General features: G+C 40.3%; 1 protein-coding gene across 1 annotated transcript in view; it reads left to right on the plus strand.

Annotated features, from left to right (window-relative positions):
• chn2 (chimerin 2) overlaps positions 1 to 14,215 on the plus strand; it is a 379,687-nt gene extending 365,472 nt beyond the window's left edge. The window contains exons 11-13 of the mRNA XM_078539034.1: positions 7,013 to 7,150; positions 7,933 to 8,038; positions 12,595 to 14,215. Of these exons, the coding sequence (XP_078395160.1) occupies positions 7,013 to 7,150; positions 7,933 to 8,038; positions 12,595 to 12,766 (416 nt within the window). The 3' untranslated portion in view covers positions 12,767 to 14,215. The remainder of the gene's footprint in view (positions 1 to 7,012; positions 7,151 to 7,932; positions 8,039 to 12,594) is intronic.
• The last annotated feature ends 3,020 nt before the right edge of the window (positions 14,216 to 17,235 follow it).

The following is a 17,235-nucleotide window of genomic DNA, read 5'->3' on the forward strand; positions in this document are numbered from 1 at the left end:
TTTAGAGTTCTCTAGTGATGGAAGGTGTCGTAGACAGTGCTATCACGTAGCATTTACAAACCAAGAACATCCTTGCCAATGCTCAGTTTGAGTTCCACCAGGACCACTCAACTCCAGATCGTATTACAACTTGGTCCAAACATAGACCAAAATGCTTGAGGTGAGAGTGACTTCTCTTGATATCAAGGCAGCATTTGACTGAGTGTGGCCTCGAGGAGCCCTAGTGAAATTGAAATCAATGGGATAGTCATACCTAACACAAAGGAAGATGTCTGTGGTTGTTGGAGGCCAATCACCTCCACCCCTTCTACTCTGTTAGGATGTTGTTTACATACAAAACTATTGGCAACTGCCTTCAAAGTATTCATTCATTCCAGTAATGGCTTTTATGAATTTTAGTGTTAGAATAATTCTTGTTTTTTTCCTTCTTCCTTTTGTCCAAAAAGTTGGAGTCATTAGAGAACCCAAATTTATTTTTAATGATCAAAGGCAGAACTAAAGAGTCACAGACATCCCGTGATGTCCTTTTTAATCAGCCTTACCTTACGTTGACTTGATTCAGGAGGTGAGCGAGTTTTGTCTTGCGTATTAGAATTCATAGTCTGCAACTTGATTGAGACCATTTATTCAGGCAAGCCTCAAGTACATAGTGAAGTTGACTTCAAGTTGCAGGCTGCAGAGAGAGTCAGGCTTGTATTAGGAAATGCTTCAGGTTCTCAACATAGCCAAGGCTATGAGTGAGTTTATTATTTAGCTTCTTGTTAAATATGTTAGAAATCAAAATGTTGTTTAAAGCACTGCAAAAATAGCTTGTGATGTAACTATTTCATTCTGCTTGCAAATTTTCAATTGACTTCCATTTTGCTTGCAAGCTGTTATTGGTAGCTTTTTAAAAAAACTTTTTGATTCTCTATTGATGGTTTAGCAATATTTGAGGCAATTAGCATTGCTAAGTTTTTTCGTTTGCTTCTTTCCAAATATTATGTTTGAGTTTGATGGACACGTACAAATATAATTCTTTGAATTATGTTAGTTACTTTCATACGCTGTACAAATGCACATTACATGAGATATTGAGAGTGAAATTAACCTACACCAGAGGCGCAAAAGAGCTCATAGTGAATCGGCAGTTGATTATTCACCATGCCTGAGCTTTTGACTGAACTTCACAGAACAGTGGTTCAAATATTTTTTGGAGACTTGTTTCCTAGTAACACTGTAGCTTCTACTTGGTTTGAAATCAAAAATCTTGCCAATGTTTTCCAAGTCAACGTAAATAAAAACTGACACGGTGGAAAATCGGTTGCCAAATCGTGACAAGCCCTTTCCATGTTGTAGACCCAATTCCACCCCTATAATTTATATTTATCTGTGAAGACAGGTTTAAGTTGAATTATTGCACAATCATACAAGGAACCATAATTTATTTCGTGAAAACCTCACTGTAATCTTGCTCTGATATAATATGAACATAAGGCGAGCCTATTTACAGTGCTTACACTGTGCTCTGCGTTGGTATCCATGCTGCACGAGCCCATTTCTGGTGCTGTCCTGGTAGAATGTCATTTTGGTAGGTTGGTAATGCAGGCACTGGAAATATACAGAGTAGGCAGATCATGATGTCAGTCATTGTGTAACCTGATTTGACCCTAGCTGTGCCATTTTAGACTTGTGCTCGAGCTAATGGCCTCTCTTAAACTTGCACAGCTAAATATGCACTAAGCAGCAGGAAAGAGAAGGACCCCATCAGTGTTATTTAAAGGAGTAATCAGCCACTTTTCAATTGCTGACTGATTTCTATTGGCTGCTGCTGAGGTAGTAGAAGTGTTTTGAGATTTGCACTTCTACTTAATGTTGCTGAAACCTGCAGGAAATGGTGTAGCATGTGGTTGGCCCTCGTTCTCACTTAAATAAACTTTGCCATCAAGCAAAAGAGTTGGTTGCTTAAGCTATGTTCCCACTGCCTTACTCTTCAGAGGAAGCATTACAATTTGTTGTTGTTGTAGGGTGGCCGAGCTGTGTTATTAATGATAGAGTTGATCTGCAGACACTTCTTTGGTGGAAGCTTTAAGTTTATTTACAGCATATTCAGCAGCAACTACACGTGTGCTTTCAACTCTAACTCTATCTCTACACTGACTGCGGAGGTAGGCCGTGCTACTCTCTTATTGGCTATTACAGATCATGTGATCTCTTAGCAAGTATTATTCTTAAAGGTACATTGCACACTAAATAAAACCATATTTACTACAGCTGTGGTCTGCTGCATCCTTCACATCACCGTCATAAAAGTAAACCTTTGTCAGCAGGTATTCGGTGAGCAGCTGAGGAGGAGAAGGAAGGGAGGAGGCAATCAACCCTTTTGAGGCCAGACTGTCCATGATCACCTCATCCGACTGCTGTACTAATGAATGCAACCCTAATTCCCTGATCAACATCAGTCCCACACCTTACCTTTTCCCAATTACAGTGTCCTCTTGACCACAATGCTGACCACCATAGAACAAACATTCCAAAACAACTTTATCAAACAAGCCATCCAATATTCCACTCAAAAGCCAAGTAATATTGAGCTGGATGATCAGCCATGATCATAATGAATGGCAGAGCAGGCTCGAAGGGCCGAATGGCCTACTCCTGCTCCTATTTTCTATGTTTCTATGTTTCTAATCACCCTTGTGCATTCCCTTAGTGCCTGTCTTCTGTGTGCCTTTGCCTGTCCTAACCCTCCCACGTGCTGCTACCCCAGTGGCTGCAGCATAGTTGGCGGAAGGCTGGTGATGGAGTTGATCACCAGTTCCACACTGGAGACATTGAACTCCAAACTGTGTGCAAAGCTTTATGTAAGGTTAGTGCCAGACTCCTCCATGCTCCTGGATAGTGACCACAGCCTTTCTGGCAACCCTGTCAATGCACCAATCATTTCTGTGTGCATACCCATTAGCCTTTTTCTGCATTCCGCCCTATCTCATCTGAGTCCTCTACAGCACTTTCGTGTGATGTCGTCCTCCAGTGAGCTGGACCTGCACTACCTTTCCCTCCTGCCCTCCTGCAGGCCACTCATGCCCAGTGTCTCACCATGTGCAGGACCCTTCTCTAAGCTACCTGGTAAAGTTGTGTCAGTTCTGAGCCAGTGGCTGCAAGTGTGAGAGTGAGTGACAATGTTTCTTTATCATCAAGTGTCCTCTTCCTGCATGATTGCCTGGTCAGATGGCAGCTTTCAGGTATCTGAAAAGAGAAAGGCATAAGGATATGGTTCTGGTGAGGGGACGAGTGGAAAGCAAGAGGTGCTTAGACCATCTGCAGCTTGTATATCAGAAGAGATTGTAGGTGAGGGGGAAGTGGCATGTGAGAAGAAGGATTACATATCACCTTTCGTGCTGTCAGTCCCGCCACTGGCCATGGCCTCAGTCATGGCCGCTGCAATGATGGTGAGGACATTCGGCTGTGTCTGTCACCCGCCATTTAGCTGCTTTTTCATGCAGTTATGCGCCACCTTGTCCTGCAAGCGAAAGGGAATTGTGTCAGTGAGTGTGGTGCAATGTGTTTAGGTGATGTGATTGTTCCAATTGAGTAGTTGGCAGTGCCCGCAAGCTGTGAGATGTGGATATGAGACTTGCAACAATGATATGTATGAGGATGCAGTGGAGCATATGAATGTTGGGTATAAGTCATGATTGATAAAGGTTGTTAGTAGGTGAGTGTTGGGGATGTAGCACGTTGAACAGAGTGTGAGGCAAGCGAGATCAGCTTGTAGGATATGGCATTTCAAGATGCATTCACTTGACTTCATGATGTAATTGAATTTTTTGTGGCATTCCATCTTGTTTTCTGGGGTTAGACTTCTCACATTGACTGCAGTGGTTATTTGCTTGCGCTGCTTTCACAGTACCTGCCAAGAGAGTCTTCTGGTCCCCTGTAGATAGATGACCTCTCTTTTCCTATCCGCCTTTTGGATCAAGGCCTCCAGTGTGGCATCAGAGAACCTTAAAGCTTGCTTTCTATCATCCTTGTGTCTTTCCTGGATCAAACTCTGTTCTAGAATGACTTCCAGAAACTGTTCCAGTCAAAATGCACCTACATTTTTAAGGGGTACAGCTGACTATAAGTATTGAATCTCAAGATTCCATCTCCCTCCCACCCCCCCTACCCCCCACCCCCAACCCCCCAAGCTCAGGCTGCACCCACTCTGCAACATGCTTAGCACTGTTTGCATGCTTCAATCACACAAATAAGCAGACAGCACAAAGTTTGCATTGGAAGTAATGGCTTAATCATGCATTGCGATCCCTGCACCCATTTTCAGGCCCCATCAAATTTCACGGCCAGTGTACAGTATAAGACCAAAACCCAAAATTATAAATGTGAAATGCACAAAAGATCCAAGTAAATTTTCATGTTTGTAATTTCCCACATTTTACTTAAATTTATATAATTATGCTTGAGTACAAAGACTAAACTTTCAAATATTGGCTAAACTTGATTGTTTTTTTAATTTATTCATAGGATGTGGGCGTTGTTGGCTAGCCCAACATTTATTGCCCATCCCTAATTGCCCTTGTTCAGAGGGCATCTTAAGAGTCAGCCATATTGCTGTGGGTCTGGTGTCACATGTAGGCCAGCCAGACCAAGTAAGAATGGCAGATTTCCTTCCCTAAAGGACATTAGTGAACCAGATGGGTTTTTACAACAATTGACAATGGTTCCATGGTCATCATCAGACTTTTTATTGAATTCAAGTTCCACCATTTACCATGGTGGGATTTGAACCCGCGTCCCCACAGCATTACCGAGTCTCTGGAATACCAGTCCAGTGACAATACCATTATGCCACTGCCTTCCTGAAAAACTAAATTTTCCATAGTTCTTCAAATTGAAATTATTGTTACATCTTATATATATTGTTAGAAAATGTGTGTGTGTATTTTATTAATACACGCCATTCCCCGGGTGAGGTCCCCCAATTTGTTATAATCTCGGATTCTTCTTATCGTGTCCATGGACAGTCTATACGTGTCCATGGACAGTCTATACAGCCAGAACTGGACACATTTTTGCGCCTTGTTGTTGAATTTGGCAAGATCTGCAACAATGCAGGGTTCCTCTAGCGATAGGCATTGCAGGAGATGTTGCATAGTTTGTGGCTCAGTTCCACATTCACAAGTTGTCGGGCTGGTTGTATATCCCCATTTGCTTAGTGACACCTTTGAATGACCTACACCAGTCCTAAGTATCTCGGATGAGATACCCCAAATTGTTAACTTGCCAAACGGGGCCCTAATTTTGTTATGCTCCCGGGTGAGGAGGAATGAGCTGGCTCCCCTTCTTTATTCAACCCTCTTGGTTGGTTGCTACTAGGTTAATTTAAAAGGGATCCCTTCCCAGTCCAAGTGTATTTATGTTCTAGCAGGAGCCAATTTAACCAAGCTTTCTTGAGTCAAAGCTTATTAGTTACTAAAAACCCAAGAAGAAAAATAAAAATGAAACTCACATACCCACAGGTTGGAAATGAGAAGTTGAGTCCAAAAATAGAAGTTAAAAGAGATATACGAATCAGTATTTGGCTTGTCCGCCAAAGATGGCAAAATGTTGTGGCCGTTAAGTTGGGTGATTCCGGTAGAGCTGACTTTGGCAGTTGAGCAGTTGGTTTGGAGACACTTGGTTCTGCAGGTTAGCTGAAGGAGCTGCCCTATTTCTTTTTTGACTGTGGCTTTGCCGACTTGTGACTTGCCTGCAGCAACAGAGGGAGAGAGAGAAATAGAGATTTTTACCTGCAAGCTGCAGGGATGCCTAGCTGCTGCTCTTCTGCTGTGACCTTCACAGCACAACTAGCACATAAGAACTAGAACACACCGATCAGGTTTTAAGCTGGCTTTTTAACCCATTCCCTTTTGTATTCCTGGAAGGGAAAAAAAAACATATCTTTCGTCCAGAATCTGCATTCTTTCAACTCAGACCATTTCCACGTTCTGAGATATAACTCAACAGAAGATGGTTTCTACTGAGATGTAAAAATCAATCTCCACTGTCTCAGCAACCAGATTAAAGTTCAGTCTTTTGCATTGTGTCTCTTCCTTTCAAATGTCTCTGTGTGAAGTAGGCCTTGACACCATTTTAGGCATAACGTTCCATGTTCTCTCTGGGCTAGTCAGTCAAATATAATCCACATAGGAATTTTCCAGAAAGTGGTTAATTTACATTCTCAGCCAGCTCTTGTTGTATGTCTTTTTTTAAAAACACATATCTTCCTTTTAAAAAGTTCAATATGCCCGTAAGTAATTTGGGGCCCTGGTCCGCTGTTGTGACAATAATATATATATTTACCTTTGCAGAAACAAATCTATTTACAAATATGTTTTTAATCATTCTCAAAATGCAGAGCTAAAACTTGGATTAAAAAAGTCTTAAGTTTATATTGAGCCTTTCACAACCACTGGGCATCCCAATGTGCTTTACAGCTATGAAGCCTTTTTGAAGTGTAGTCATTGTTGTAACATTCAAAACGCAGCAGCCAATTTGCACACAGCAAGTTCTCACAAACAGCAATGTGAGAATGACCAGATAATTTGTTGTTCTGATGTTTATTGAGGGATAAATATTGTCCAGGATACTGGGGTAATTCCCCTGCTCTTCTTCAAAATAGCACCATGGAATTTTTTATGCATTCCTGAGAGGGAAGACAAGGCCTCGGCTTAACTTCTCATCCAAAAGGCAACACCTCCGACAGTGCAGCACTCCCTCAGTACTGCATTGGAGTGTCAACTTTGATTTTTATGCTCAAGTTCTGGAGTGGTGGTGGAATAGTTGTTGCCTCGTGAAGTTTTGGAAAATAATCATTAGTGTGTTTAAATAAGATAATTATTACAGAGGTAATGAATCCTTTGTGCATTGCTGTGATTGAAGATCTGCAGGAGTGGTAACCTCTGGCAACTAGCTCACATTCTTTGTAAAACAACTTGTGTAAGCTTTGGGTAGCATTCTCTAGTGCAATTAACATTTGTCTTCTTTCCAGATGGTGACAAAGCTGACATCTCTGCCGCTACATATGCAGACATCAACATCATTGCTGGTGCACTTAAGCTGTACTTTAGGGATTTGCCTATTCCTGTTATCACCTATGATTCATATCAAAAATTCATTGAAGCAGCCAGTAAGTATCATCTGAATTTTGAGACCCTGCCTAACTCCCACTTGGAATTGGTGAATATCGGACAAGACGATGAGAATAGGTCTATTCAGTAACAATGCTAATTAAGTTATTGCATGCAGATTTCATTTTTAAAAATATTTTCCAGTAACAGTGGCCATTGACAAAACTAATCAGTGTGATTCCTCTGTCTTTCACCAATTTTGTCACCTGACCTGGACTGTAACCTTTGATTCCTTGCTGGTCTATGAAATTGCAATTAACAGATGCTCTCTGGTACCTCACATAGCCACCCTCCGCATCTGAGCCTAAACAGTGAGCTTTGGCAGGCAGTTCATCTGTGGAGGGGCACCACAGCTTAGCCAGATCCTGTCCTTACTGGATGTGCACAAAACAGCAGGAAATCTGGTCATTTTTTTCCATCTCTAATACAGGGATAGCAATGAATTTGTCTGTCATACCTCAAGCTGTCAATTAGCCTAACAATAGTGGCAATGCTGCTGCAGGAATATTAGCTTTGGAATGAGATATCTGAGGGCACCGACACCCTTGCAACTGTACCCCAACAGCTATTGGCATCTTCAGGAGAGTAGGAAAAGGGAGGCCTAGATTCAGTAAAGGTGAGGTGAAAGCAAAATATGCAAAGAAATTTGATTTAGAAAGTGACATGGTGTTAGGAATTCATTGGAGAGCCAATATTTCAGAAGTTCAGTTCTAAGGACAAAAAGCCAGTATGTGTGAATTAATGTCTATTTTATGACTAATGTGCATTTGCTTTTAATTAGAAATTACCAATCCAGACGACAGGCTGGAGGCCATCAATGAATCCTTAATGTTACTCCCTCCTGCACATTATGAGACACTAAGGCACTTGATGACTCATCTAAAAAGGTAAGCGGGTTTTATACTTGGGTTGATGATTTGTATATTCAGCTGAAAAGTTTGAATCATTTAATAATAATGCACAGAGAAATTATCAATATACCAAAATTATGATAATTCTCTGGATAAAAATTTAAACACAGTTATTCAGAATTCATCTGACTTGTCCACAAATGTTTTACATTGCAGTAAATCCCTGATACATGAGTCCTGCCCAGTTGATGACTCATTCATGAGGAATTCTATTGGCCCTAATAAACCCAATAGTAAGGGAAACCCAGCTTTTCTTTGGTCTTTAAATTTGCCTCTATTCTTTGTAATTACATGAACCAGTTAAACACAACATGTGCATATTAGGGGAAGATAGTAGCGTAGTAATGTCGCTGGACTAGTAATCCACAGACCCAGGCTAATGCTCTGGGTACATGAGTTCAAATCCCATCATGGCAGGTGGTACAATTTAAATTCAATTAATTAATCTGGAAAATAAAACTGGTCTCAGTAATGGTGAGTGTGGCAACTATCAATTGTAGTAATAACATATCTGGTTCACTAATGTCCTTTAGGGAAGGAATCTGCTATTCTTACCCGGTCTGGCTTACATGTGACTCCAGACCCAGCAATGTGGTTGACTCCTAACTGCCTTCTGAAATGGCCTAGCAAGCCACTCAGTTCAATGGCAATTAGAGATGGACAACAAATGTTGGCCTCGTCAGCAACATCCACATCCCATGAAGAATAAAGGAAAAAAGTTCATCAAACATTTGCACATGAACAGTACTCAAAACCTCACAGATCACTCAATGACTATCAGCTTCAGTTGCCAACCCACATCAAGTGCTTAAATGTAGAAGACTAGCAACCATAGGACACTCTCCCAAAACTCCGGTCAAATCAAAGGTAAAGCACCTTTAAGTTTTATAAAGAAAAAATACTACGCCTTTTATCTGCCCCTTGTTGTCATATTTATGCTTTAACACAAATGATTAGAGGCAACATGAGAACACAGGTACTGTGTAGAGCTCCCCCTGCTGTGACATGAATTCCCTTGGCAACATGACTGAGGAGTGCCTACCTATAGGCTATAATGACAACTTGCAGTTATGCAGCACCTTGAAAGCAAAGAAATATTTTAAGATGCTTCACAAGCAGGTGCAAGGATCAGTACTCCAATAATAGTCCCCAGCCATTATTAGTTCTTATATGAAAAGTGCAGTGCATAATGTCCACCCCTCTAACCAGCCTTTTTAAAGCAATATTACAAGACTGAATGAAAAACGTTGATCAATGTTTTTATATTATATAAATATTTATGTATATAAATGCCCCATTCAGCCATCACCCCTGTGCTTGCCAGCCTACATTGGTGCCTAATTCAACAATGCCTTGAGTTTAAAATTTACATCCTTGTGTTCCAATCACTTCATAGTCTCACCCCTCCCTATCTTTTTAACCTCCTCCAATGCTACAATCTTCCGAGAGCTCTGCATTCCTCCAATTCTGGCATCTTGTGCAACCCTAGTTTCCTTCATCTCTTCATTGGCGGCTATGCCTTCAGCTGTCTAGGCTCTAAGCTCTAGAATTTACTCCCTAACCCTCTTCATCTCTGTCTTCACCTTCAAGCTTTTGGTCATCTGACCTAATCCTCCTTATGTGGTTCAGTTTCAAATTTTGTCTCTCAATAAAGTGCCTTGGGACATTTTACTACATTAAAGGAACTATGTAAATGCAAGGTGGTGTTGTATTTATGGCAATTATTACTCTGTAAATTTCAATAGATTACAATTCCTTTTAATTTTGGAAATCAAATCTCACACATAACTAAGTTGGAGTATGAAGTGGTAATACTATGAAAGAAAAATATTGATAGCCATTTATTGGAATTGATTAGTGTTCCATGTAATGTAAAAACATACCGCAAAACAGAAACTAATATGAGGCTTTTTTTTAGCACTTCAATGTACTATTGAAATTAACTAGCTAAGGTGTAATAAATTTTCTGGAACCAGTTTAGCAATGGCCATCTGTTCTTTCATTCCTTTGTATTCCTACTCTACATTAGTTTGCCTTTGTTTTAAAATATTTCCTGTGGGGCTTTTATGTGATCAGATGTTTCGACAGAATAAAATGCTTTTCATTTTAGAAGAATTATTAAACATATTTTTATAAAATGGCCTGATAAATATTCAGTGGCACTATTTTAAGAAAACGTGAATTTCAAAACATTTTTGTTTAAGTTCTTACATCACTACCCTTTACATATTCATGGAGGAACCACTAAATTTATTTCTGGGAAAGTGGGTAGGCAGGATAGTTTGTCATGACTACATCCATAGCCACTGTCATTGCTACTCTAGGGGTAGCCAACTAGTTCTACAAGCCTACTATTTTATCTTTTTATTCCCGGTAGGAGAAAAGTGAGAATAGGCAAAAGCATATTCCTGATTCTCTCAAGATTGTGGTCAAAATTGAATGCAGAGGCAGTGGCCCCACTGACTGACTGCAAAGTTCGGGGCTAAGCTTGCATCTGCCAGCCCTTGAAGCCATAACCAGATTTTACGATGGTCAGGCAATTAGTTGCCTGAGGAAACAAAAATAAGTCAGGTGGCATCTGTGGAGAGAAATAGAGTTAACGTTTAGGTCGATAACCCATCATCCCCCAGGAGTTCTGCTGAGTATTTCCAGCATTTTCTGCTTTTGTTTCAGATTTTCAGCATCTGCAGTGTTTTATTTTTGTGTTGTTGTAGTTGCCTGAAATCATGGCTCCTGCCCGCCTGAGGCAGGATGTTCTACCTGCAACAGTTGCCAGCCTATCAGACGGCTGGCAGCTCTTGAGCCCCAGCAGTGCCACTGTGAGTGGTGCCATTGCTGACTCTGTAGTCAATCCCTGACTAAAAGCAGCACTGGAGGCTGGAGGACTAGGAAAGTGAGGTGGCTATGCCGAGGCCAGTCAGGCAGGCCCCAGCGGGAGTAAGGGTTGGGGGCTGGTGAGGCAATGGAAAGACTGGGGTTTTAAGCAAACACTGGCTGCCCTTTCCACTGGGAGGCTCTTCATGGGGCACAGGATGCCTGAACAGGAGGAAACCCTCCCCTCTCCAAGCATGTAGACAGGCCATCAGGGTATACCTGGTGACCTTGCCACACAACCATTTGCCTAAAAGCAGGCAGGCTGCCTGACACCTCCCCTGCTGCTAATAAAATTTCAGCGGAGGCAGGCACATGATGGGCATAGCACCCACCCGCCATCCTACCCAATTTTATGACCGCTCCCCCCACCTCCACCTCCAGCCTGTCAGGGGCATAAAATTCCAGCCAGTGTCAGTGATTGGACTCTCAGGAGTCCAACCTGCAACTATCTAATTATGAAGTCGAACCTTAATTTTTTGGGGTTCTGGGATCCCCAAATTAAAAGCAATTAATGCATTAAGCTGATAAACTGTAATGTCATTGAATGCCTTCTATGACTGTATGAATCAATTATTCTTAGTGTTATAACACATTTTTTTGGTTTGCCAGGCATTCAGAATCACACACAATAAGACAACGGGGTAGTGAAATATTTATGACGTTCTTATATTTTGTCTTCAGAGCCATGTCTATTTGTTTATGACCATGTTTTACAACATTTAGTGGGTATCATAAATTTATGCTTAGAAACTGCATCTTTTGTGTCCTGTATCAGTTGAAAGCTAAGCCATTTGATGGTTGAGTACAAATAATTTGAATGGTTATCCAGAATCCTTACTGCTTTTCCATCTAGCATTTATTCAATATCATGAACTTTAAAAAAAAAACCTGCAACAGGTGTGTTGTGCTATGATTTGCTGCCAGCACATTTTATTGTTCTAGACTTTACAGAAAAGCAGGTGGCTGTGTGGTTCTTCATAGTTGTGATAATAAACACTACTAGTCAATGCCTTACATGGCTGTCACGACTGGTCAAACCATTAGAAAAGTCCTTTTTACATACCATATTTAATGACGTGTAACTGTGTGTGAAAATTAACCAATTTAATAAAATTCTAATTACTTCAGTAACTAAAGACATTTTCTCTGCCCTCAAGCAGAATTTTAGGACTTCCCCATTAAATATATTTAAACAGCGATGTCAGAAAATCAAGTCAATATTTATGCAATTGGCTGTTCTGTGTTTTGATTATAATACTATAGGATTAATTTATTAGTGATTTTGCACCTCCTGACCACGTAAGAGAGGCCTGAACTGGAAACTGTTATATAATTCTATGACCGACTACTGAAACTCTGATTAAAAGGGAGGTCATTTTCAAAATTCCTGAAGTAAAATGGCTTTAGTGTTTCATAACAAATTATAAATTCTCTAGGGTTTTCATTGTATTTTGTTTTTTATTGATATATAGTCATCCACTACTGCTGTTAAAACAGCCAGTTAGAGGCAACATGAGAGTCTTGGTTTAGGGTTATGATTGCTACTGTCCACCTTACTTGAAATAATGCAAATGTAGATCAAAACATAAAAATTGATAAGTATTGGAGTGTTGTACAATCACATAATATATCTAACATATTGATCCTATTCTTTATAGAGTCACTATGTTTGGAAAGGACAATTTGATGAATGCTGAAAACCTTGGAATTGTGTTTGGGCCTACATTGATGCGACCCCCTGAACAGAATACACTGGCAACCTTGAATGACATGCGATACCAGAGACTGATTGTCCAGCTCTTGATTGAAAATGAAGATGTCTTGTTCTGATAGAGGAAAACAAAATGAAGTAAAACCAGCATTGTAGTTACTATTTGTGACTGAGCGGCAAAAGGCACTTGTGCTAGTATCTCCTTGCAAGATTGGCAATGTAGACTTAAGTCTGTGATGCTGCAGATGAATGCCAAAACATTCCCTGTAGCCTGCTTGTTAGGAAGTTTATGTTTAATTAAGAGAGTTGAGGTTTGGAAAGTTTATCCTATCATACTACATGCTTTCCAACAACAATAGCACAAAGTTATATTATACAGGAAAAACTAAGCAAAAATGGTTTGTGACTACCACAAGCTACAGAGTTGGTATCTTGCTTTTTAAAATCTAAGACATATATGCTCATTCAGTAATGCCAATCGTCAAAATTCCACTCCAAAGTTAGCTTGGTGCAGAGTGAGTGTATTTTTATTTGTAATGATAGTATTTACCTGTTTTGTATGTGAATTACATCACAGAATTTTGAATTGCACTAAGTGTCTCGATAAATTGGTATATCAACTAATTTATACCTATAAATTTTCCAAGAATCATTACCCATTAACTTGAGCTACATTTAACAAATTATCAATATACTACAAATGATCAATTTTGTAATAATTGTGGGAAATAATATACCAGCCACATGCAACAGTAAAAGATGGTATTCTAATAGTAATATTATTAATTTTAATTATCATTGAACACTTTTTCTCCTCTCCTCAAAACTCCTCCACTGTATTTACACTCAGTCCACAATGAGAACTGGATTAATTGTCACATTGCTGTATTTATGACCGGTGCCTAGTGATTCATGGAAGGCATTTAATTTGTATATATGTATAAAGCTGTGTTTGGTTATCACTTTGGAAAAGATAACAGGAAGTCACCAAAGTGAAGAGTGTAGAGGGAAGAATCTTCTGTAGTTCTTCCATTTTATATCTTTTTGTGAACATTAGCTATATTCCTGTTTATGACGCCCAGCTGCATTTCAAAACTGTCGAACATCATACCTTCACAGCAAGTTCCTTTCATACATCATTTTGGTTAAAATATTATCAAACCATTCCTGTTTTACAATGACAGTTATAGTCTCCTGTGGTCCTCCTGGTAGGTGTCGTTAATTCATCTTTTCAAAACAAATATATTTAAACTAGATAAAAAGCTGTTTGTTTTATGAAGTGTTCTGTGGATATGATTTTGATAGTTTTCAAATGCAAATATATGTTTTGACTAAATCAAATGCTGCAAATGTTTAAAAGACCACTTTTTAAATTCTTTTGAGATGTAAATTTTCATTCATTTAGTGAACTGAGCATAGTCACTGGTACCTGCGTATGAAATATTTTGCTTTGAAAGCTTTTGGCTATTTTATTTCTCATCTATTAATGTGTAAAATGATACCAGATTTACTTTGTAAATTAAATAATGTACTGTGAAAATTTTATTAAATGTACTATTAAATTTAAATCCTGCAAGTTACTGATGTTTATCAATAAATGGCTGGGGAAGAATTTTTCTCACTACTTCAAGATCAAAAGGGATCTGTTTTGCAGAGGAAATTTCAGTAATATGTCAGTACTTTGAGGATGTCATTCTTAAATGGAGATAAGCTGAAACATTTTGCTACAACTTACAATGCACAGCTGTATGTTTTACCCACTTTAGTGATCTGAGCACATAATTTAGGCTGATACATCAGCGCATTACTGCATTGTTATTGTTGTTGCCACCTTTTGATGAGCCTTTAAACTGAGGCCCTGTCTGTGTATCTCAAAAGATGCCAAAGCACTATTCAAAAAAAGAGTAAGGAGTTCTCCCAGTGTTCTTGCTAATATTCATCGTTCAACCAAAAGCAGATTACCTAGTTATTTAGCTCATTGTTGCTAGTAAGCCCCTGCTTTGTACAACTCACCTGCTATGTTTTCTAACAGTGACTTAAAGCATTTATGGCTACAAATTGTTTTGTAATATCTCGATGATACTTAATCAGAAATGCAGGTTTGTTCATTTTTCCCCCTTTTTCATCCAACTGAACAAAACTACGGCTGTTGATAGGTACAAGTAGATCCACTGAAATTTTGGAGAATAAAGATATTAGTGATAACTTTTATGTTATGAACTATTCTTCCTCTTTTCCCAAAATAATTTATTTCACTAAATAAAAAGTCAAGGAAACTAAATTGAATGCTAGAAACCATTTTTAAGGCACTGCACTACCACATAAGACTCAAAAATTGAGTCTAATACGTATGCTCACACTACTGATGAGAGGTACACAGCACACCACCGTTGTAAAGGGGTTTATCTGCACACAACTAATGACTATTGACAGCATACAGTGCAGCAAGCTGATTATTGTGAATCAGTTTGGAATGCTGATTTGCAGGCACTGCTGCCATTCTCATACTCAGTACACCAGCGAACTTAACCTCGCACAGCTGAAGAAGATATTGAACAGGATAAAATATTGCATCCAACTCAATTTAATAGGATCATAAAGTACTCATAGATTAGTTGCTGGATTATTTCTTCCAGCTGCTGGTGCAATTGTGTGTGTTTTTGGAGATTTTGTTCACTTGGCTAAACTTTTAAACAGGGAGTAGTCTGGCTGGTTCTGGAGGATGACCACATGAAGCTCTGAGTCCAGAGGACCCGTCTTCAGACAGCATCATCTTAGTATTGGTTGCAGCTGGGCGGCTGTCAGGCAACAGCAAGTGCACCGACCAAGCAACAGAGATGGGACGAGTAACCCTGAGAGAGGACAGCACGTTCCTGTTTTGTAGAACCACTGCCTCTCTTCCACAGCAGCACCTCAACAATCCTGCTGATCAGGCCGGAGAAGAGATTGATAGACTGCCATGAGGCTCTAGAAGTCCCTTTAAATTGTGTCATCCAAAGCCACGATGGCAGCAGTCTTGAGAGTCCATTGCAGCATTCACCTTTGATGGAAGCTGTTTGTGCTGAAGTGGAAGTTGTGAAATCCATCATCAGACATTGCGTTGTGCTGAAATCCACAGGTATGCTGATGGAGCTATCCAACATTTCCATGCTGGAAAGCTCTGTTCAAAGCTCTGTGTGGAGTTGGTGTTGGACTCCTCCATTCTCCTTGACTTTACAGGCTTTCCAGTGCCCATGAATTTGGTTACATACAATTATCAACTTCCGTAGCTTGAACCATCCAAGTCCTCATCTGACATCTCTACAGCAGATCTAGTATGCAACCACACCCTTCAGTGAGTTGGTTCTTGAACTCTCCCCATCCTGGCTTCTGTACATTTGTGACCAGTGTCTCACCGCATACAGACTCCTCCTCTACCCTAACCTCAAAAATACACTGTCAATCTTTTAGATAGTGGCTGTGAGAAGGAAATAGACTGATGGTGTCTTCTTTATCTTCACTGTAATCTTCCTCTTTCTCCTCTGATAGGGAAGGTTCCAGTGCTTGGGCATTTGAAATTAAAAGAGGACCAGGGTTGGGTTGTGGTGAGGGAAAAGCAGAAAGTAAGAAGTGCAAGCTTACACCATCTGCAGCCTGAGAATCTGAAGAGACATGGATGAGAGAGAAGAGGCTTAAGTTTGCAGATGCCCTCATCATCATTCCCTCTGGCTAAGTCAGTGGGCACGACCTCAGAGATGTCCCTTCCCAGGATGACCAGCACTGCCTCATCCATGGGGATTAAAACATGCAGACACATTTGTCCTCATCCCTTTCTGCTGTTGAGTGCCGCCTTCTGTAAAAAGAGTGGTGTGTCAGTAAGTGTTGCTCAATATGTTTTGCTGATGTGGTTCTAATGGTTGAATAGCTGCAAGCTGAGAGTTGTGGGCATTAAGAGTTGCATTTTTGTGATGGTATGGTAAACCATATAAATTGAAGAGTACTGATAGAGATTTTTGGTAGATGGGTGATCAGGTTGTAGTGAATTAAGCAGCAGTTGGTAGATATGCCATTTGAAGATTGAACTCACCTTAACTCGTGCTGAATCATTAAACACTGGCCCGTAACTTCCAGTGGAGTGACAATTGAGTTGAAGGGTGGCGGGGGTTCCCCAGCACATCTTTGGGGTACCCCCCCCAAATACGAGGCCCTGGAGCTCGGAAGTTACGGCCCATTGTCCAGCACCGCATCTGGGTTCTTGGAGCCACCCTCCTTGCATTGACGTCTGCTTCTACTTCTTCCCATTGCTTGTGTCTGGAGGGACTCCTAACCCGCTGAAAATACAGGATGGCTCTCCTCTCCATCTTTCAGCAAGCCTCCATTACACGGTCAGAAAACCTTGGTGCACAACGTCTCGCATGTTCAGGCATTGCTCAAAGTATCAGAGCATTGATTAAGTTTTCAAATAATTCCCACCGCTTCTTACAGCCACAAAATGTACCTCCCCCTGAAGAGGTGTGGGCTGCCTTTAAGTAACACTAGTCACATGCAATATCAGGCCCCCCCTGATGTGTGCAGCCAATGTCCAGTGCTGGTAGCATTGGCTGCATGC

This window comes from Cetorhinus maximus, chromosome 3 (assembly GCF_964194155.1).
Source record: "Cetorhinus maximus chromosome 3, sCetMax3.hap1.1, whole genome shotgun sequence".
NCBI lineage: Eukaryota > Metazoa > Chordata > Chondrichthyes > Lamniformes > Cetorhinidae > Cetorhinus > Cetorhinus maximus.